At 40.4% G+C, this 18,093-nt stretch overlaps 1 protein-coding gene across 1 annotated transcript in view; it reads left to right on the forward strand.

The window, feature by feature from the left end:
• Window positions 1-16,028, forward strand: part of LOC309563655 (transient receptor potential cation channel subfamily V member 6-like) — a gene marked incomplete at both ends in the record, with an annotated part of 65,027 nt that extends 48,999 nt beyond the window's left edge. The window contains 4 exons of the mRNA XM_082268229.1: window positions 4,305-4,371; window positions 10,446-10,714; window positions 11,415-11,515; window positions 15,812-16,028. Of these exons, the coding sequence (XP_082124355.1) occupies window positions 4,305-4,371; window positions 10,446-10,714; window positions 11,415-11,515; window positions 15,812-16,028 (654 nt within the window). The remainder of the gene's footprint in view (window positions 1-4,304; window positions 4,372-10,445; window positions 10,715-11,414; window positions 11,516-15,811) is intronic.
• Between the last annotated feature and the right edge of the window lie 2,065 nt (window positions 16,029-18,093).

Below are 18,093 nucleotides of genomic sequence, written 5' to 3' on the forward strand. Positions count from 1 at the left end.
TTATACTTTGATTTCCAACGCTGTTCAGGAAAATGTGATTGACAAGGAATTATTTGAATACCTTTGGGTCAAATGGCCAATCACGCCAACATTTTACTCTATACCTAAGATCCATAAAAAAACCGTCCCACCACCAGGACGTCCAATTATATCTGGCATAGGAAGCATATCAGAAATGGCAAGTCGATACATTGACAGCCATTTACGCCCACTAGTAGCTAGTTTACCATCTTATCTTAAAGATACGGTGGAACTACTTAAGACCATTGAGGGACTTGTCGTGCCTACTCAATCGCTACTAGTAGCGATTGATATTGAAGCACTATACTCCTCAATTCCCCATATCAAAGGTCTAAGGGTGGCGTCTTCATTCCTCCGGGAACAGGAGCGCTCCAATTGGGCTCGTACTGATTTTGTTCTTCGACTTTTGGAATTTATTTTAAATTCCAATATCTTTTCCTTCAATGATGACACATACCTCCAGGTACAGGGGGTAGCGATGGGGACAGCGTGTGCCCCATCGTACGCCAACCTGTACCTGGGGGGATGGGAGCGCGTCCTGTTCTCTGATGAGAAGGCGTCACCCCTTTTTGAACATGTCCTTACCTGGAAAAGGTATATTGATGACGTCCTGGTGGTGTGGACGGGATCTCATGAACAATTGTTGGAATTTATGCAATATCTTTCGATCAACCAATTCAATCTAAAATTTACAATGCAATGCAGCAAGTTGGTGATTCCTTTTCTTGACACCTATATACACATGTCTCCTGACGGAACTCTATTTACCTCCCTGTACCGGAAGGAGACGGCTGGTAACACTATTCTTCATTACCAGAGTGGTCATCCAAGATCGCTTGTACGTAATATACCTTACTGCCAGTACCTTAGGATACGCCGCAATTGCGGAAGGGATGTTGACTTTGAGAGGGAAGCAAAAGCCCTTCAGCAGAGACTAAAACTTAGGGGATACAGCAATAGGGTCCTAAAAAAAGCCTATCAAAAGGCTAAATCCCAGAAAAGGGAAGAGTTGATTTACCGCCCCAAAAAACAGGAATCTCCCTTTACAACTAAAATGATCACTACCTTCAATGCCCACCATCAAGAGATCCGCTCCATATTGGCCAAAAATTGGCACTTCTTGACGGAGGATCCAACAATCTCCCGATATGTTCGATCAACACCAGAATTAGTATTTAGGAAGGCTAGATCTCTGGGCGACTCTTTGGTGCACAGCCATTTCCAGTCTCCCACTTCTATGGGATCGGAGGGATCACTAGGGACCCACAGTGACCTATGCCCATGGGTAAGGGAGGGTATTACCCTTCCCCTGCCACGAGGAGGAATGCTGCGGCCGAGATTCTCAGCCACCTGTCAGACGGAAGGGGTAGTGTATCTAGCCACATGTAAATGTGGTGCCTTCTATATAGGCAAAACCAAAAGGAAATTTTGGCAAAGGATCAGTGACCACCTCTATTACTTGGAGGTTGGTCTAATTTATACACCAATATGTAGGCATGTCGGTCTCAACCATAGCTTTGACCCTCATATGGTCTCCTTTTCAGTCCTAGAGGTGGTCAACAGAAACCCACGAGGTGGAAATACCGATAAAATCATTCTCCAAAAGGAAGCAAAATGGATCTTTAATCAGCAAGCTACTAAATGGCCCGGCTTAAATTCAGCCGTGTCATATAAACCATTTCTCTAATTGAATCCATAATCCATCAATGATGATCCACCTCTGGGACTTTTCTGTTGTCCACCTCTAGGACTTTTCCATATATTTTTCATATACTTTTTACATTTTTCATATACTCTTTATATACTTTATTATATATATATTTTTTTTTTTTCGTTTTCCCCCCCCCCCCAACCAACCTCCCACCCCCCTCCCTTACCCCCCGATATACCCCCCTCCCCCCTCTTTTTACCCCCCCTTTTCCCTTTCCTTTTTCCCCCCTCTTTCTCCCCCCTTTTTTTCCCCCCTTTTTCCCCCCCTTTTTCTTTTCTTTTTTCCCCCCCTCTTTTCCCTCCTTCCCTCCCCCTCCCTCCTTCTCCCTTCTCCCCTCCCCTCCTTTTTTTTCCTTTTTTGTCTCCCCTTCCCAATTTAGGAGATAATGTGACTATATCCCTATGACTAGCCATCCTTTTTGCTCCGATGTGAGCTATCTATGTGGCAATTGTGTCAATGAGACATGCTTATTAAATATGCTCCTTTTTTAGGGGCTGTATATTATGTTCTTATTTGTTTACTAATCTTTGTTTTTGGTTGCATGTATGTTTTTTCATATATATACATATATGCTCCCTTCCTTTGTTTGGCTTCCCTTTTCTTTCTCTGTTTTGGGACCTTTGAAGTACTTTTATCAATCACCATTGTTTTTCTGCTTTTTGATAGGATCGGGATGTACTGACAGATCCGGTTTGAGCCAGTGTATGCCTGTTCTCCCTTTCCATTCCAGGTGGACTCGGGCGCAAAGCAGAGGTAGGATGTTTCTGGTAAACATCCGGTCCTCTCCCAGCAATGGGAATCAGTTGCGCCGTACCCGATGGCTGCATTACTATCTTCAGCCATACCGGAAGTGGCGCACTTGCATAGCGCCCGCGCCGGAAGTGACGTCGGGACGCTTCTGGCGTCGCACTTCCGGCGGGACCTCTTCCTGCTCATAAGCCCACGAGGCAGAGACGCCGATGGCTGCGGTACTTGATACCGCGGACACAGGCGTCCAGTACCTCCACACAGTGTCGACTCCATGGCAAGGTAGGCTCTTTTATTTGAATGGAGCCCTCAACTATGGGCTCATATACCTTACCTCCAAGCAGATTGTTATTTGTTTGGTGGGTTACAATTATTTGCTATCATCCTTATCTCTTGTCCTCTCTTTTTGTGTTCTCTTTCCCTTCTATCATGGAAACACTACAGAGTGGTTTTGGGCTTTTATTTTATCAATCCCCTGCCTCCAACATCGTATCGTTGCTGAGGACCCCATGGTGACAACATTGAGGTTACTCATTGGCATATATTATCGGATGTATTCATCCCCTTGGGAAACTTGGAAGAGGTTCGGTCCATCTACCCTCATAGAGGAGTTCCTTGGAGCCCTATTTGAGGATCTATTGGAGAGGGCTATTTGCATCCTGGCCTCACTGGATAACTAGGGATATCTCGAATCCTATTATGTTAACTCCATTGTGAACTAGGTGAGCAAGTTGACCAATAATGTATAGTTGTTTTGTATTCTACTTAATAGGAGCTTGATATGTTATGTATCAACTATGCTTCAATGGTATAACATGAAGGTTATTTATGAATGTTTATGTCTGTTTTTCTTCTCCTTTCTGTATATGTCTAATGTTAGAGGCCCTATTTAGCCTCCAACAATTGGTTCCTGAGGAAGCCGATTACTTTTCTCTGGCGAAACGCGTCGAACCATCACCAAGAAAATACCTTCAATGTTTCAACATGGTTGAGTTGTTTATGGACTAATTCTATGTCTTCATGTTCAAACTATGTTGCTAGTTACCATATGTGAAGTAATCATGCTGATTTTTGTTTTTAACAATATATTTCAATAAATTTATATATTTTTACTCCCTTGTTTGCTCACCTATTACTACACCAGCCCTTTAAAGTCCACTTTTTGGGAATTCCAATGGGTTTCTCTTGGTCCCCACCCTATGGATATACCACAATCCCATTCAATACCTCTCTCTTTGATATTTAATAACCAGGATGTGGGCTTGGTTTAGTAGTCTTTTTGATCTGACTGTATAACAATTCTTTCCCAATATATATATATATATATATATATATATATATACGTATATATATATATATAATATATATATATATATATATAATATATGTATACATACAATGCTCATTCACAAGAATTACATGCAAAATAATGGTACCGCTTTCAGCACCTAAAATCCAAAAGAATCATACCGCCAGGGAGGTTAAAACAAAAAAATGCGTTCAGACAGAAGTTTATTGGCATTTGAAACGCCAAATGCTTGTAACAGCCTGCAAACGTGTCTAAACACGGTAACTCGCGTTTATAACTCGTGTTTCATTTTTAGGTGTTTTCAATGGGGATACATTTCTGACCATTTTACAATGTAAAAATGCTTCTAAATGCAAACGCTGCTAAATGCACATAAACATGGCATGTAAACTCGGCAAAAACTGATGTTTTTAACTGTCGGTTACTAGCTGTCAAGTTCCAGAGTTCGGGAGAGATTTTCAAACGTCCCGTGTACATGAAGCCTAACTGTCTACATTTCTTTATTTCATATTACAGATAGGTTCAACTGATGTCTTGAAGTTTATTTGGCTTATGGCTGTAGTGGTGATTGGTTACAGCGTAGGTAAGTAGCATAGAAATAATTGAGCTTTTTATTTTAAATGTTCATAAAAACACAAAAATCTGTAACGAGATATAGCACAGCGTGAAAATGTAAACATAAAAAATTATCTATATAACCTATTGGAAGGGACCATGTTAGTCAGGAAATTAGATAAGTTGTGTTACTTTTTCAGACCAGCAGACGTTTTGTTTGTTTTATGCCAAGGATTTGCTGGGTGGCTAGATGGTTCATAAATGTTCCTGTCTCATGAATGGTTACCTCTCTCACTACCAGTTGAGCCTGTCCCCTTTAAAGCATGAAAATCCTAAAAGAAACATCTTTGGGTTGTCTGGTGTGGTTGCGGATGGCAGGCGCAGACGGCAGAACCATATTGGCTGAATACAAGCGATGATCCCATGGCTCATATGGGCTAACCCTCACTGAGAGGGCTGATTCTGTCCAACTACTGCCTAATGTGTAGGAGAGGCTGGCTCGGGGCACATTGGGATCTGCTCTGAAGTGGTTGGTGACATCACAGAAAGCACTTTGTGAGCCTTATTTTTTCCTATGGTGTAATCTGTGCTTTTCTCTGCAGGAAATAAAGGCATTTCGCCAGCCTGTTGTGATCATGAGTTCTTGCTTGCTTTATTACTTTTAATAACTACCTTTGGTGGATCTGAATTTGGGTATTTACATCCAGTGGTGGGTGACCTTTATTTTTACCCTCCAGGCCATTGCTCATTTATGCTGGCCATTCAAGTGGTGTTAATTCTAGATATTTGGATCCTAAAGAAGCCCTTACCTAGGGTAAAACGCGTTGATCCTGAATTACCCACATCACATGTATCTGATTTTGTTGAGTCGGATACACCATTTGGACAAAAGTATTATTGTTATATTTACTGTTGGTTTTAATATTTGATGTACTAATAAATTCATTGGATTTTTATATTTGTGTGTTTATGCTAGGCACTAAAAAATCCCCTTTTTTTCTCCTACCTTTATTCTCTTTTTGGTGGATAGGATGGGGTGTTTCTTTCCTTTATCTTTTTTTTCTCCCTTTTGGTCTGGTAAATATACCATTGAACGTATTTTGTAATACTGTATCTGTTCAATAAGTGCAAAAAATACCTGTTAATTTTGCCAGAAATCTTTGTGAGCTGACAACTTTTCCTGTTCTCTGCTTTTGCAGAAGGAGGAATTCTGAAAATTAAAAGGGGGAGGAGTTATGGAGATGATGAATGCTATTGAGATAAAGAGAGGTTTAGGGGATAACAGGGGGTTATGGAGATGGGGTTGGGGGAATATTGACGGGTGATGGAGATATGGAGGAGGGGGCTGTGTTCTTTGTAATCTATCAGAAATTAAGTAGACAGAGCTGACACCATGTACTTAGGAATTCAAAGCTCTGTTGTCACGTCAAAGAGGAAAGTGGGAGCATTCTATATTTCTGGCACATCAACACTTTTTTCTGTACTTGCAGCATGTGTAAAGGTGTAAAGCACGGAGGGAATGTACATGTATTGCAGAGATGGCCACATATTTTTATTTATTTTTTGCTTGGATATATGCTTTAGGTCTTGCTAGCTAGTCCCACTTTAGTTGCAATTGAATCTCATAACAAGGAAAATCCCATTGTTTTCAACGGTATCTGTTCACAATGTGTCTCAGCAGAGAGCAATTTTAGAAAAGCTTCCTCTACTACTTTGGTACGATTTTGACCACATAGAATATACAAGCCTTATTTAGGTTGCATCAAAGTTGCTTCCAAGTAGCACTATTTAATCGCACTAAAAGTCAGATCAAAATCATATTGTAGCAGTTTGAACCTAATCGTAATGTTGGCTGAAACAACATTCATTCCTCCCAGTGGTCCGTTTTTCATCATCCTTGGACTCCATATTGAGGAAATCTACAAAAATGCACAAAAGAATTAGCACCTGTGTCAACTAGGTATGGGGTTTTGTGGATGGGCAAATGCAGCTTGCGTTTGACATATGTTTGAGAGGCGTCATTCAGAATTTTTTGACAGGTGCATTTTAACTCCTTCCAAACTCTTTCCAGTATGAAAGCCAAACCTTTTTTTTTACTCAAAAAAAACAGAGAACACAAATGTTACTCCACAAAGTCCAACTTTATGGAGTAACATTTGTGTTTTCTCTATTTTCTGAGTCTATATAAGTGTAGCACCCCCCTGTGTACATAGTTGCTTAGTGTAGATACATTTAGTTGGGCTTCACTATAGCCTGTGAATCTAGGTTATTCGGGGTCCTGTAAAATCTAGCTTGCAGGCTCTGAGGGCTGGGTCTCAGTCACCTCCCCCTGGCTTCTAGAAGGTTCCAGGACTTAATGAGTGACTGGAATGGAGAATGTGGAAAAAAGTGCAGCGCTAATAAATACTAGCAATATAAACGTGTATATATATAAACCAAGAAAGGTAAATACAAATAAATAGCAAAATGAATAAAAGTGAACATCAAATCAACAGTCCCATATGTGAAGTGAAAAAAACAGTCCACAACGGTGATAATTGAAGTGCTCACTGGATCCCAACACCAACAAGATATAGAGATATAATGTGCTCACCAGAACGATAGGACTCAAAATGCCATATAGCATATGAGTCAAATCAGCTTGTTGTACAATGGATGGATAATCCGAAAGGGATGACTGAGGTCACTGATGTTGAGGTGAAGAGGTAATAGCAGATATGAACCGTCACACCAGAGAGGCTCTCACTCCGTCAGATGGCCAGAAAGGAACCAAAAAACAAGGGAGCACAAAATAGTGTAACACTGCTAAAATTTTAATTAAATAAAAATACACCAAATTGCACTTACAAACATCTCGTGGTAAAGAGCGTATACAGATGCAAAGGTAGGCTGTCAGCAGCGTGGCCTTGACGCGTTTCAGCATAAATGCTTTTTTCAAAAGATAGTGCCACTGGCACTATCTTTTGAAAAAAGCATTTATGCTGAAACGCGTCAAGGCCACGCTGCTGACAGCCTACCTTTGCATCTGTATACGCTCTTTACCACGAGATGTTTGTAAGTGCAATTTGGTGTATTTTTATTTAATTAAAATTTTAGCAGTGTTACACTATTTTGTGCTCCCTTGTTTTTTGGTTCCTTTCTGGCCATCTGACGGAGTGAGAGCCTCTCTGGTGTGACGGTTCATATCTGCTATTACCTCTTCACCTCAACATCAGTGACCTCAGTCATCCCTTTCGGATTATCCATCCATTGTACAACAAGCTGATTTGACTCATATGCTATATGGCATTTTGAGTCCTATCGTTCTGGTGAGCACATTATATCTCTATATCTTGTTGGTGTTGGGATCCAGTGAGCACTTCAATTATCACCGTTGTGGACTGTTTTTTTCACTTCACATATGGGACTGTTGATTTGATGTTCACTTTTATTCATTTTGCTATTTATTTGTATTTACCTTTCTTGGTTTATATATATACACGTTTATATTGCTAGTATTTATTAGCGCTGCACTTTTTTCCACATTTTGCTATTCACAATTTTCTTGTCAGTTGTTTGGTGTAGCAGCTTTTTTATGGTTAGCGCAATATTTTTTGCTTTTCACTGGAATGGAGACCCCAGTCCGAATATTCATGGAGACTCTCCCAATTCCTGTGGCAAAGACCACCCAGTAGGTGGAGAGTGCCCAATACGTATTCTGGAGCCTGGTCAGTGAGGAGCAGAGTGTAGGATCCAGAGGCCTGTAGGGGACCACTGTCCTAGGGGGCTCTGAGAGAGAGAAAGAAGGAGAAGGGAAGGCCAGGGATTTCCTCACTCCCTGTAGTTTTTATCAGGCTTGGCTGTGACACCCTGCTAGCATAAGGGACCTGTACAGCCGATGGCCTGAACAGAAGTCACCATATTTGCTCCAGGAATCACCAGGGACTGAATAGGTAATCTCTATTTTGTTCACCCCCCCTACAAAAGAGAAAGCAGCCAGGTGCAAGACCTAGCTAGTTTTCAGGAGGGACAGAGCTTAGTCTACCTTCATCCCTGCTGGAGACATTGTTGAGCTACATGTGTTGGAATTTCTTCCTGTGGAAAAGTTCAAGAATCCTGCAGTCAATTTGGAAATTTTCTTGAAGAAGTGCAGCCTGGAAATTTGTGCTGAGAATCAGCAACAGTTATCCAGTTGTCCTCATAGTTTGTGCTGTGAAGTCAGTTGTGGACATCCTATACTTCTCTAATCCCATCCAAGTTACATTCTCTAATAAATGATCAGAACCAAGCCTATTGACTAGATTATTGACTGATGAGTGCTTCCTGATTATGCATATTGCCTGGCTGTGCAGGAGAAGAGGGATCCAAGAATCAAGTGACCCTTTGGGAGTAGCTCTGCATAAGGATAATTTTTTTTTTTTTGTATTTATTTTTTTTAGTTTTGGATTGAATAAGGAATGGATAGCATCTCTATCAGATATGTTCTATGTTTATGTCCCGTCAAGTAGATTCCCATGTCCTCCTGTGCAGAGAGACAGCAAGAAGAAATCTGTCTAAAATGAGGGAGTATCCCCTTTCAGGCAGTTTTCACTAGAACGGGTTTACCCACTGGAAAATTCCCCATCATCTACTCTTCCCATTGGATTTCCCATCATTTTCTGTACTGGTATCAATGGTTACCAAGACCAATAAAGAGAATGAACCTCCCTCATTTGTGACCCCTTTTGACTGACCCTTTCACACCCCATCCAAAATTAAAACTAAAAAGTGGTTTTACATAAAATTCAATGTCATATTTTGGAAACTGGAAACTTTGATTATCTGATTCCATTCTAATATCAGGGCCGGTTCACACTGGTGCGATGGAAGCCATTGCACGTGATTCGCACTGCACTGCTATGCAAATCACATGCAACGTCTTTGCGATGCAAATTCAGCCATACAGATTGTATGACTGAATTTGCATCGCATTCGGACCAAAGTCGCGCAGGGCGCTTTTTTTGGTCTGCACCACAATCGTATCGCATGGGTGTTCACACCCATGCAATCTGATTCTTGTCCGAATTGGCAGTTCGCACTGCGAGCTGCGAACTAATCTGAGGGTGCCATTAACTTTTTATCGACACTTCCAGCAGTTTACATATGGCAGTGTGAACTGCCTGCAAGTAGGGTGCGATGTGGGAACCCACAGTGAGTTTGCATCGCAACAGTGTGAACCTTAAAGGTTGTGCACCTCTGATCTCAGTAAATCCTATTCAACCTCTGATCCTCTGGCCATTGTCAACAGCAGCTCCCAGCATGCTCTGCTGCTCTGGCCTCTCCCTATTTCTTATATAGACATGAAAAACAGAGAGGCTAATTTGCTGCTCCAGGTGAGAGGTGTAATTCTGAGGATAGGTGGGACTGGATGCAAGCCACGGCTCGCATCCTTGTATACAATTTGGGAAAGAAATTGGCTGCACACCTCTGCCGGTCCAATAGATTTTTGGAAACATGTATAAAACTGCCACAAGGACAAGGTCACAGACCATATAAAGGTTGACGTGTTTCACACTGACAACGTGCTTCTTCAAAACCTAGGGGAATACTGAATCCACACTTTCTAAATAGGAGCCACCCCCATCTATCACGGGTGCTGGGTGATGTGATCAGTTTCCCCATGTGTCTTGATAAGCAAATAAAAGTATTTCACATACAAAAGTGAATCACCTGAGAACATAAATTAACACAAATACAAGTACAAATATTTATGATATGAAATACCAATGGAAAATTAAACAAATTTTGTTGGGTGATTCACTTTTGTATGTGAAATGCTTTTATTTGCTCATCAAGACACATGGGGAACTGATCACATCACCTAGCACCTGTGATAGGTGTGGGTGGCTCCTATTTAAGAAGTATAGATTCAGTATTTCCCTAGGTTTTGAAGAATCACGTTGTCAGAGTGAAACGCGTCAACCTTTCTATGGTTTGTGTCCTTGTCCTGGTGGCAGTTTTATACAGGTTTCAATAAATATATTGGACCGGCGGAGGTGTAAAGCCAATTTCTTTCCAAAGTATCTCTTATATAGTACAGGGATTAATCCCTTTGAATTTTTATTGTCTTTTCTCTTTCTCTAGCTCTGTACATCGTATTTGTGCCAGTAGACCAAACAGCTCTTGGCGCGTTTTACCCATTTGCGATCTCCTTAGAAAGCACCTATGAACTCTTTATGAACATCCTCAATGGCCCTGCCAACTATGCTGTGGACCTCCCAGAAATGTACATTCTACTGTACGGCTCTTTTTGTGTTATTGCCTTTCTTCTGATGTTCAACTTGCTCATTGCCATGATGGGAGCCACACATGCAGCTATGGTGAAGGAGAAGGAAGAATTATGGAAGGCACAGGTGAGGCATCTGCTACATTGACTGTCAATGCACAATCTTAGATAGAGGGCAGGTCATTAGAAAAGCTTGGGCTTATGTCAAAGTTGACTTTATTGGACTCCAAGGACCTTTTGTAACATGAAATTTGATTTCTTAATGTCAAGAATTGGACGTTGATTTATAATAACGAACAGAATAAATGGTTATCCTACTGTAGGGGAAGTGTAGCAATTGAGGGACAGTACTTTACTTGTGTATAATAGTCTCTTTTGTATCATTTACATGAGCTTTTTTTTTACGGTTTGCTTGTTTTTTGAGTTTTGATTGCATCTTTGTAACATACAGATTAGTAACAACAGTTGGAACTTATTGTACTATATATCTAAAAATAAAATTGCAATACCAAGATGCATTTCAGAAAAAAAAGAAGGTACAAGTTGTTAATATCAAAGTGAATAGAACAGAACAAGATAGATAAGGTCTCATTGGCAGGTCAGTTCATGTCCCCATTTTTTTTTTTATTCTTCTTCTTCTTCTTCTTAATATTCAGTATTGTCTGCCAGAGTTCCATATAGTTAGTCAGGTTGCAAAAACTCACAACTTTATTGAATTCAACCAATAGTTGCCCATCAGTTTCATATACGGTTAAAAAGGTTAAAAAGTTCATTGAGTTCAGCCAACTGCACCTCAGTAATCTGTCCTTATTCTTTTCCATTTTTAGATCAATGAAACAACATTAAGAATGGAGCAGAAGTTCCCAAAACATTGGTGCTTTGGCTCAAGGACAAATGAACATGACTCGGAGGGAAGACATTACCTAATGTATGCATTTAATTCAACTGAAACCCCCCAAATCTATCTATCTATCTATCTATCTATCTATCTATCTATCTATCTATCTATCTATCTATCTATCTATCTATCTATCTATCTATCTATCTATCTATCTATCTATCTATCTATCTATCTATCTATCTATCTATCTATCTATCTATCTATCTATCTATCTATCTATCTAATGGGGGGGGGGGGGGGGAATCCTACGTTATCCCAAATGCAACCAACTATTTCATTGATCAATTATGTGTGATTCTATCCATATCTATCTATCCATCTATCTATTCATCTATCTAGATAATGGGGGGAAAATCCTACATTATCCCAAAGGCAACCAGATATTTCATTGATCAATTATCTGTGATTATATCCATATCTATTTATCCATCTATCTAACCATCTATCTAGATAATGGGGAAAAAAAAAACTACATTATCCCAAATGCAACCAACTTTTTCATTGATCAATTATCTGTGATTCTATCCATATCTATCTATCCATCTATCCATCTATCTATTCATCTATCTAGATAATGGGGGGGGGGGGGGGGAATCCTACATTATCCCAAAGGCAACCAGATATTTCATTGATCAATTATCTGTGATTCTATCCATATCTATTTATCCATCTATCTATCTATCTAACCATCTATCTAAACATCTATCTAGATAATTGGAAAAAAAACCTACATTATCCCAAATGCAACCAACTATTTCATTGATCAATTATCTGTGATTCTATCCATATCTATTTATCCATCTATCTAACCATCTATCTAGATAATGGGAAAAAAAAAACTACATTATCCCAAATGCAACCAACTATTTCATTGATCAATTATCTGTGATTCTATCCATATCTATCTATCCATCTATCTATCCATCTATCTAGATAATGGGAAAAAAAAAAAACTACATTATCCCAAATGCAACCAACTATTTCATTGATCAATTATCTGTGATTCTATCCATATCTATTTATCCATCTATCTAACCATCTATCTAGATAATGGGAAAAAAAAACTACATTATCCCAAATGCAACCAACTATTTCATTGATCAATTATCTGTGATTCTATCCATATCTATCTATCCATCTATCTATCCATCTATCTAGATAATGGGAAAAAAAAACTACATTATCCCAAATGCAACCAACTATTTCATTGATCAATTATCTGTGATTCTATCCATATCTATCTATCCATCCATCTATTCATCTATCTAGATAATGGGGGAAAAATCCTACATTATCCCAAAGGCAACCAGATATTTAATTGATCAATTATCTGTGATTCTATCCATATCTATCTATCCATCTATCTATTCATCTATCTAGATAATGGGGGGGGGGGAATCCTACATTATCCCAAAGGCAACCAAATATTTCATTGATCAATTATCTGTGATTCTATCCATATCTATTTATCCATCTATCTATCTATCTAACCATCTATCTAACCATCTATCTAGATAATTGGAAAAAAAACCTACATTATCCCAGATGCAACTAACTATTTCATTGATCAAGTATCTGTGATTCTATCCATATCTATCTATCTATCTATCTATCTATCTATCTATCTATCTATCTATCTATCTATCTATCTATCTATCTATCTATCTATCTATCTATCTATCTATCTATCATTATTATTATTATTATACAGGATTTATATAGCGCCAACAGTTTGCGAAGCGCTTAACAAAATGAGGGCAGACATTACATTTACACTACAATTTGGAACAAAAGGAATCAGAGGGCCCTGCTCGTTAGAGCTTACAATCTAAAAGGGATCTATCTATCTCTCTTCCATCAGTTAATCTTAACACAGAGAATAAGAGTTTGGACTATCAGCAATGGCATCTACAATGTAAGAATGGATAAGTGTTAAGTTGGCCATAAATGGATAGAACATTGAACTAAAATCAGCAAACTGAATGATCATTCAATTATCTAATGGTCAGTGTGCTCGATTTGATTATCAACATCCAATTCTTTATTGGAAAAATAAGAAACATTACAAAACATAATGTGCATTAGTCTGTCAAAAGTTTAAAAGAGAAGAATGGGGATATAAAAAAAAAAAAAAACATAATTACCTAGATGGTTTCACCACTGATCCCAGCTGCATCTGCCTCCCTCTGGCTCTACTCTGAAAACTGAGCGATCAAACACAGTATTCCCCTCCACTCTGTGCAGAGGGTTGGACTGTCAGTCACCGGCTCTCTGATCTGCCCCTCCAGCGCTCAGTGGAGCACTGGGCTGTGGAGGGGGTGGGAGCGGCTGGCTCAGGCTTTCAGTTGCATACTGAGAGGCTGAGCCAGCTGCCGGTCTAGGCATCTGGATTAATCGCAGGATCAGTCAGTCAGAAAGTCAGGATCTTTCCTGAGCATGGACCGCCTAAGCGATGCCAGTTAAAAGGGGATCTTAGCCAGCTTAAAACAAGTCAAAGAAGTGCATAACAAACTGCACTCTTGCTATCTATAGGAGAAGTGTAGCCAAAATAACTTTGGTTATACTTCTCCTTTAACCTGGAAGAACAAAGAAATGATACATTAATGCTGAAAACGCACAACCATCTATGGCCAACTTTAGGAAGTTTCTGCTCAGGGTTGGGTTATGATTAACCACTTACCTACTATGGCACCTATTTTCACTCCTTAAAATCTGCATTTTGTGCTAGAAATTAAATTACAATACCCCCCCCCCCCCACCCACACACACCACTCACCCCCTTCAAATTATATATTCTGAAAGCAGAGCTCCCAGGGAAGAAAATGGTGGTAGCTGCAAATTTTTTATATTACAAGATATTCGCACAGCTCTTTATCAAGCGCATATTTTCAGGAAAAAAATACACTAAAATGAATTTTAGTGCAAACAAAAACAACATAGGACCAATTTTTTGTAGAGTATAAAAAAATTGGGTTGTGTCGAGTAAATAGATACCAAACAATTCAAGTCTTAAAATCGCGAATGCCTGCGAAATTACAAAAAAACGATGGTACCAGAAATTCTCCATAGGCTACACTTTAAAAGCCTTTACAGGTTATCAGTTTAAAGTTAAACATGAATTATGATCCCAGAATTTTTGTTCTCACTCTGGCGTTCACAACGAAACCTGACATGTGTGGCGCACCTGATGTTTTGATCCATCTGTGCTTTTTTTTATAGGGTGTGACAGAGGTGGATTAGAAATGTTCTTACATTATTTTTCCTTTTTTTTTTTTTTTTTAACTACAAGCCCCCTATGTGATAGCATGGGGCAGGTGACAGGTCCTCTTTATGAAGACGTTGAGGATCTATTAGACTCCCAATGTCTTGCCAGCCCTCCAATGAAGCTATCTAAACACAAATTGTGCTTGAATAGCTGCATCTTCGACCACACTAGCCAAAGAATAACAGCTGTGACCCTGGAAGTAATGTAATACACGTTGCTTTCGGGTTCATTAGTCTCAGGAGGGATCAGGAGACTTTGAGAGCCCCATTAGGGCTCTTTCACACGGGCGGTCCGATCAGATCCGCCTGTCAGTTTTTTAGGCGGATCTGATCGGATCCACCATGCAGCTCTATGGGGCAGCGGATGTCAGCAGAGACACCTCCGCTGACACCCGCTGCCATCCGCATCCGATCCTGTGCGTGAAATCTGGACGGATGGAAACCCTATTTTTCCATCCGTTCAGTAATCGGAGCGGATCGGATCTGATGAGAGCGGACAGGCGGTCCGCTCTCATCCGATCCCCCATAGAGGGCAGCGGGGGCTGAGACACCTCCCTCTCTGCTCTGCAAGCGGAGACGGAGCTGTCATCCGCCCGGCTCAGCGGGGATCGCAGATCGATCCCCGCTGAGCAACACGGATCCGCCTACGGAGCGGACCGTGTGAAAGAGCCCTTAGAGTGGTCACTTTTATCAGAAAGCCTTTTGCTAGCTGTTTAAGCTCACAGCTGCAATGCTTTTGGTTTATTAAATATACCATTATAAGTGTTTTGTTACATCGGTTCTAAAAAAAAAATACCTGTAGAACCTGCCAGAAATCAAGTGAGCAGATCACGTCCTCTGCTCTTTGCTTTTGCTGCATTCTTATCAATAACAGTACATTTGTCCTTATTCTCTATATGGACTACAGAACCCCTCCACCTCTCCTGTGTTAAGGAGAAGATGAGAGGAAGACGTTCTGCAGTTTTGTCCTAGATGTGCCAACATTGCAAAATAACTCAACAAAAATGTTCATCTTGTGTATCATTTTATAAAGTCACAATTTCCTCCCTCTTTTTTCAGTGTGGAAGAAAGAAAATGGCACCCCTTCCAGCTGCGTGAGACCAGCGACTCCAGTGAAGAGTCAGAGGAGGACACTGAATCTTGCAAACCTGCAGAGGATAGTCATGAGCATGCTGGGGGAGAGATCCCTGGAGATGTTACTGACTCAGGGGGAGCCGTAGGAAAATTAAAACAAAATGAAAAGGGTACATGGGAAAAGGAAAGTTATCAGATTTAAAAATCAGCTTCAGGCATCAAGTAATATCATTGGTTGAACTGCCACATTGGGATTGTGCTAAAGTTATAAATGTCTCTGTATATAATTAAATTTTCATGCATTGTTGTTATTAGCAAACTGACAATGGTTTGAGCAAGGGTGGGACTGCAACCTCTTGCCAATCCTTCTAGGCAGTGCAAATTTCCTCCAGTAGATTTAAAACTGTGTGCAATATAATGTTACCTCTACTCTGTTGTTTCCCAACCATGGTGCTCTGGTACCCTGGGTCACCATCTAGGTTTCCCCCAGATGCAGTGACCACAGGATCCAGTTTGCCCTGAATCAGCATCATGAGTTGCCAGCTGCCACCACCACCATAGCAACCATTAACGCTCTAAAGCCAGGACGCCGATACTTTCTTTCACCCTGCACAGTTGTTTTAGATTAACATCAATGGATTGGTATTTATGACAGCTCAGCTGATTTATCCAAGGGAAATATCCACAACATGGCCTGTTGGGGGGGGGGGTACTCGAGGATTAAGGTTGGGAACCACTGCTGTAGAATGCAGTGGGCAGGGATGAAGAATATGCTTTATTTATTTTTTAATTGGTAGGAACAGACTGCAAAAAAAAAAAAAACGATATTGGCTGGCCCGGGAATCCCTTACTTGGTCAGAAATAGATGCGCCCAGAAGAACAAATTTCAGTTGAGGGTTTTATTAACCACTTAAGCCCCGGAAGATTTTACACCCATTCCGACCAGGGTTTTTTTTTGCGATTCGGCACTGCGTGACTTTAACGAACAATTGCGCGATCGTGCGACGCTGTACCTAAACGAATTTGACGTCCTTTTTTTCCCACAAACAGAGCTTTCTTTTGGTGGTATATGATCACCTGTGCGATTTTTACGTTTTACGCTATAAACAAAAAAGAGCGTCAATTTTGCAAAAATAACAATATTTTTCAAATTTTTTTATATGAAATTCCCCAAAAAAATGTAAAAATCTAATTTTTTTTAACATTTTAGGCCAATTTGTTTTATGCTACATATGTTTGGTAAAAAAAAATTGCAAAAAGCGTATTTTGATTGGTTTGCGCAAAAGTTATTGCGTTTACTAACAAAGGGAAATATTTCTGTCATTTTTGGTGTTTTTTTTTTTTTACGCGTAATGGCGGCGATCTGCGATTTTTTTTGCGGTACTGCGACATTGCGGCGGACAGATTGGACCCTTGACTGACATTTTTGACACTTTTGGGGTTACCAGTGACATTACTACAGTAATCAGTGCTATATATATGCACTGTTACTGCAAAATGACACTGGCAGGGAAGGGGTTAACTTTATTGGGGAAGGAGGGGTTAAGTGTGTCCCTAGGGGCGTGCTTCTAACTGTGATTGGACATGGCTACTGGTGTAGGAACAGTGATCAACGGTCCTACATAGTAGAACCATATGATCACTATTCCTACACAGGGGAGAATGACAGGCGGCTTTGTTTACATTAGCCGCCTGCCTTTCTCCCTTCACGGCGGACGATCGCGAGTGACCGGCGGGCATCGGGTCCGCCGGTCACACGCACGGACTTCCCAGGGAACGAGCCGGGCGGGCGCGCGCCTCCGCGGGCGCGCTTGCCCGCTATTGGCTCACAAGCAAGTGACAAGCGAGTGACGTACCCATCTGTCACTTTGCCTGGCCGGGGCTGACCGCCGCAGTATATGTACTTGCGGCGGTCGGCAACCGGTTAAGTGAAGGGACCTGGTGTACCAGAATAGAATAGACTTTGATGTAATCCTTTGTTAAATACTTCAGACTGAACATTTAAAGAAAATCCCCCCGGAAAAAAAAAAAGACACACACACACATATATATATATATATATATATATTAATAAAAAAATAAAATAAAGTCAAGTTTGAGCCTATTAATGCCTGTGTTTATTTTGTATTTTAATAAATTAATTACGAGGAGAGTGACTATTTCAAATAACTGTTTTCAGCATCCATGCAAAGAACTGTGTCAGCTGCTAGCGACCCCATGAATGCTTTACCTATGGAGCTGGAGAGCCAAACAGAATTCTTCAAGAT

Source organism: Pelophylax lessonae, assembly GCF_965119305.1.
Source record: "Pelophylax lessonae genome assembly, chromosome: 9".
NCBI classification, from domain to species: Eukaryota; Metazoa; Chordata; class Amphibia; order Anura; family Ranidae; genus Pelophylax; species Pelophylax lessonae.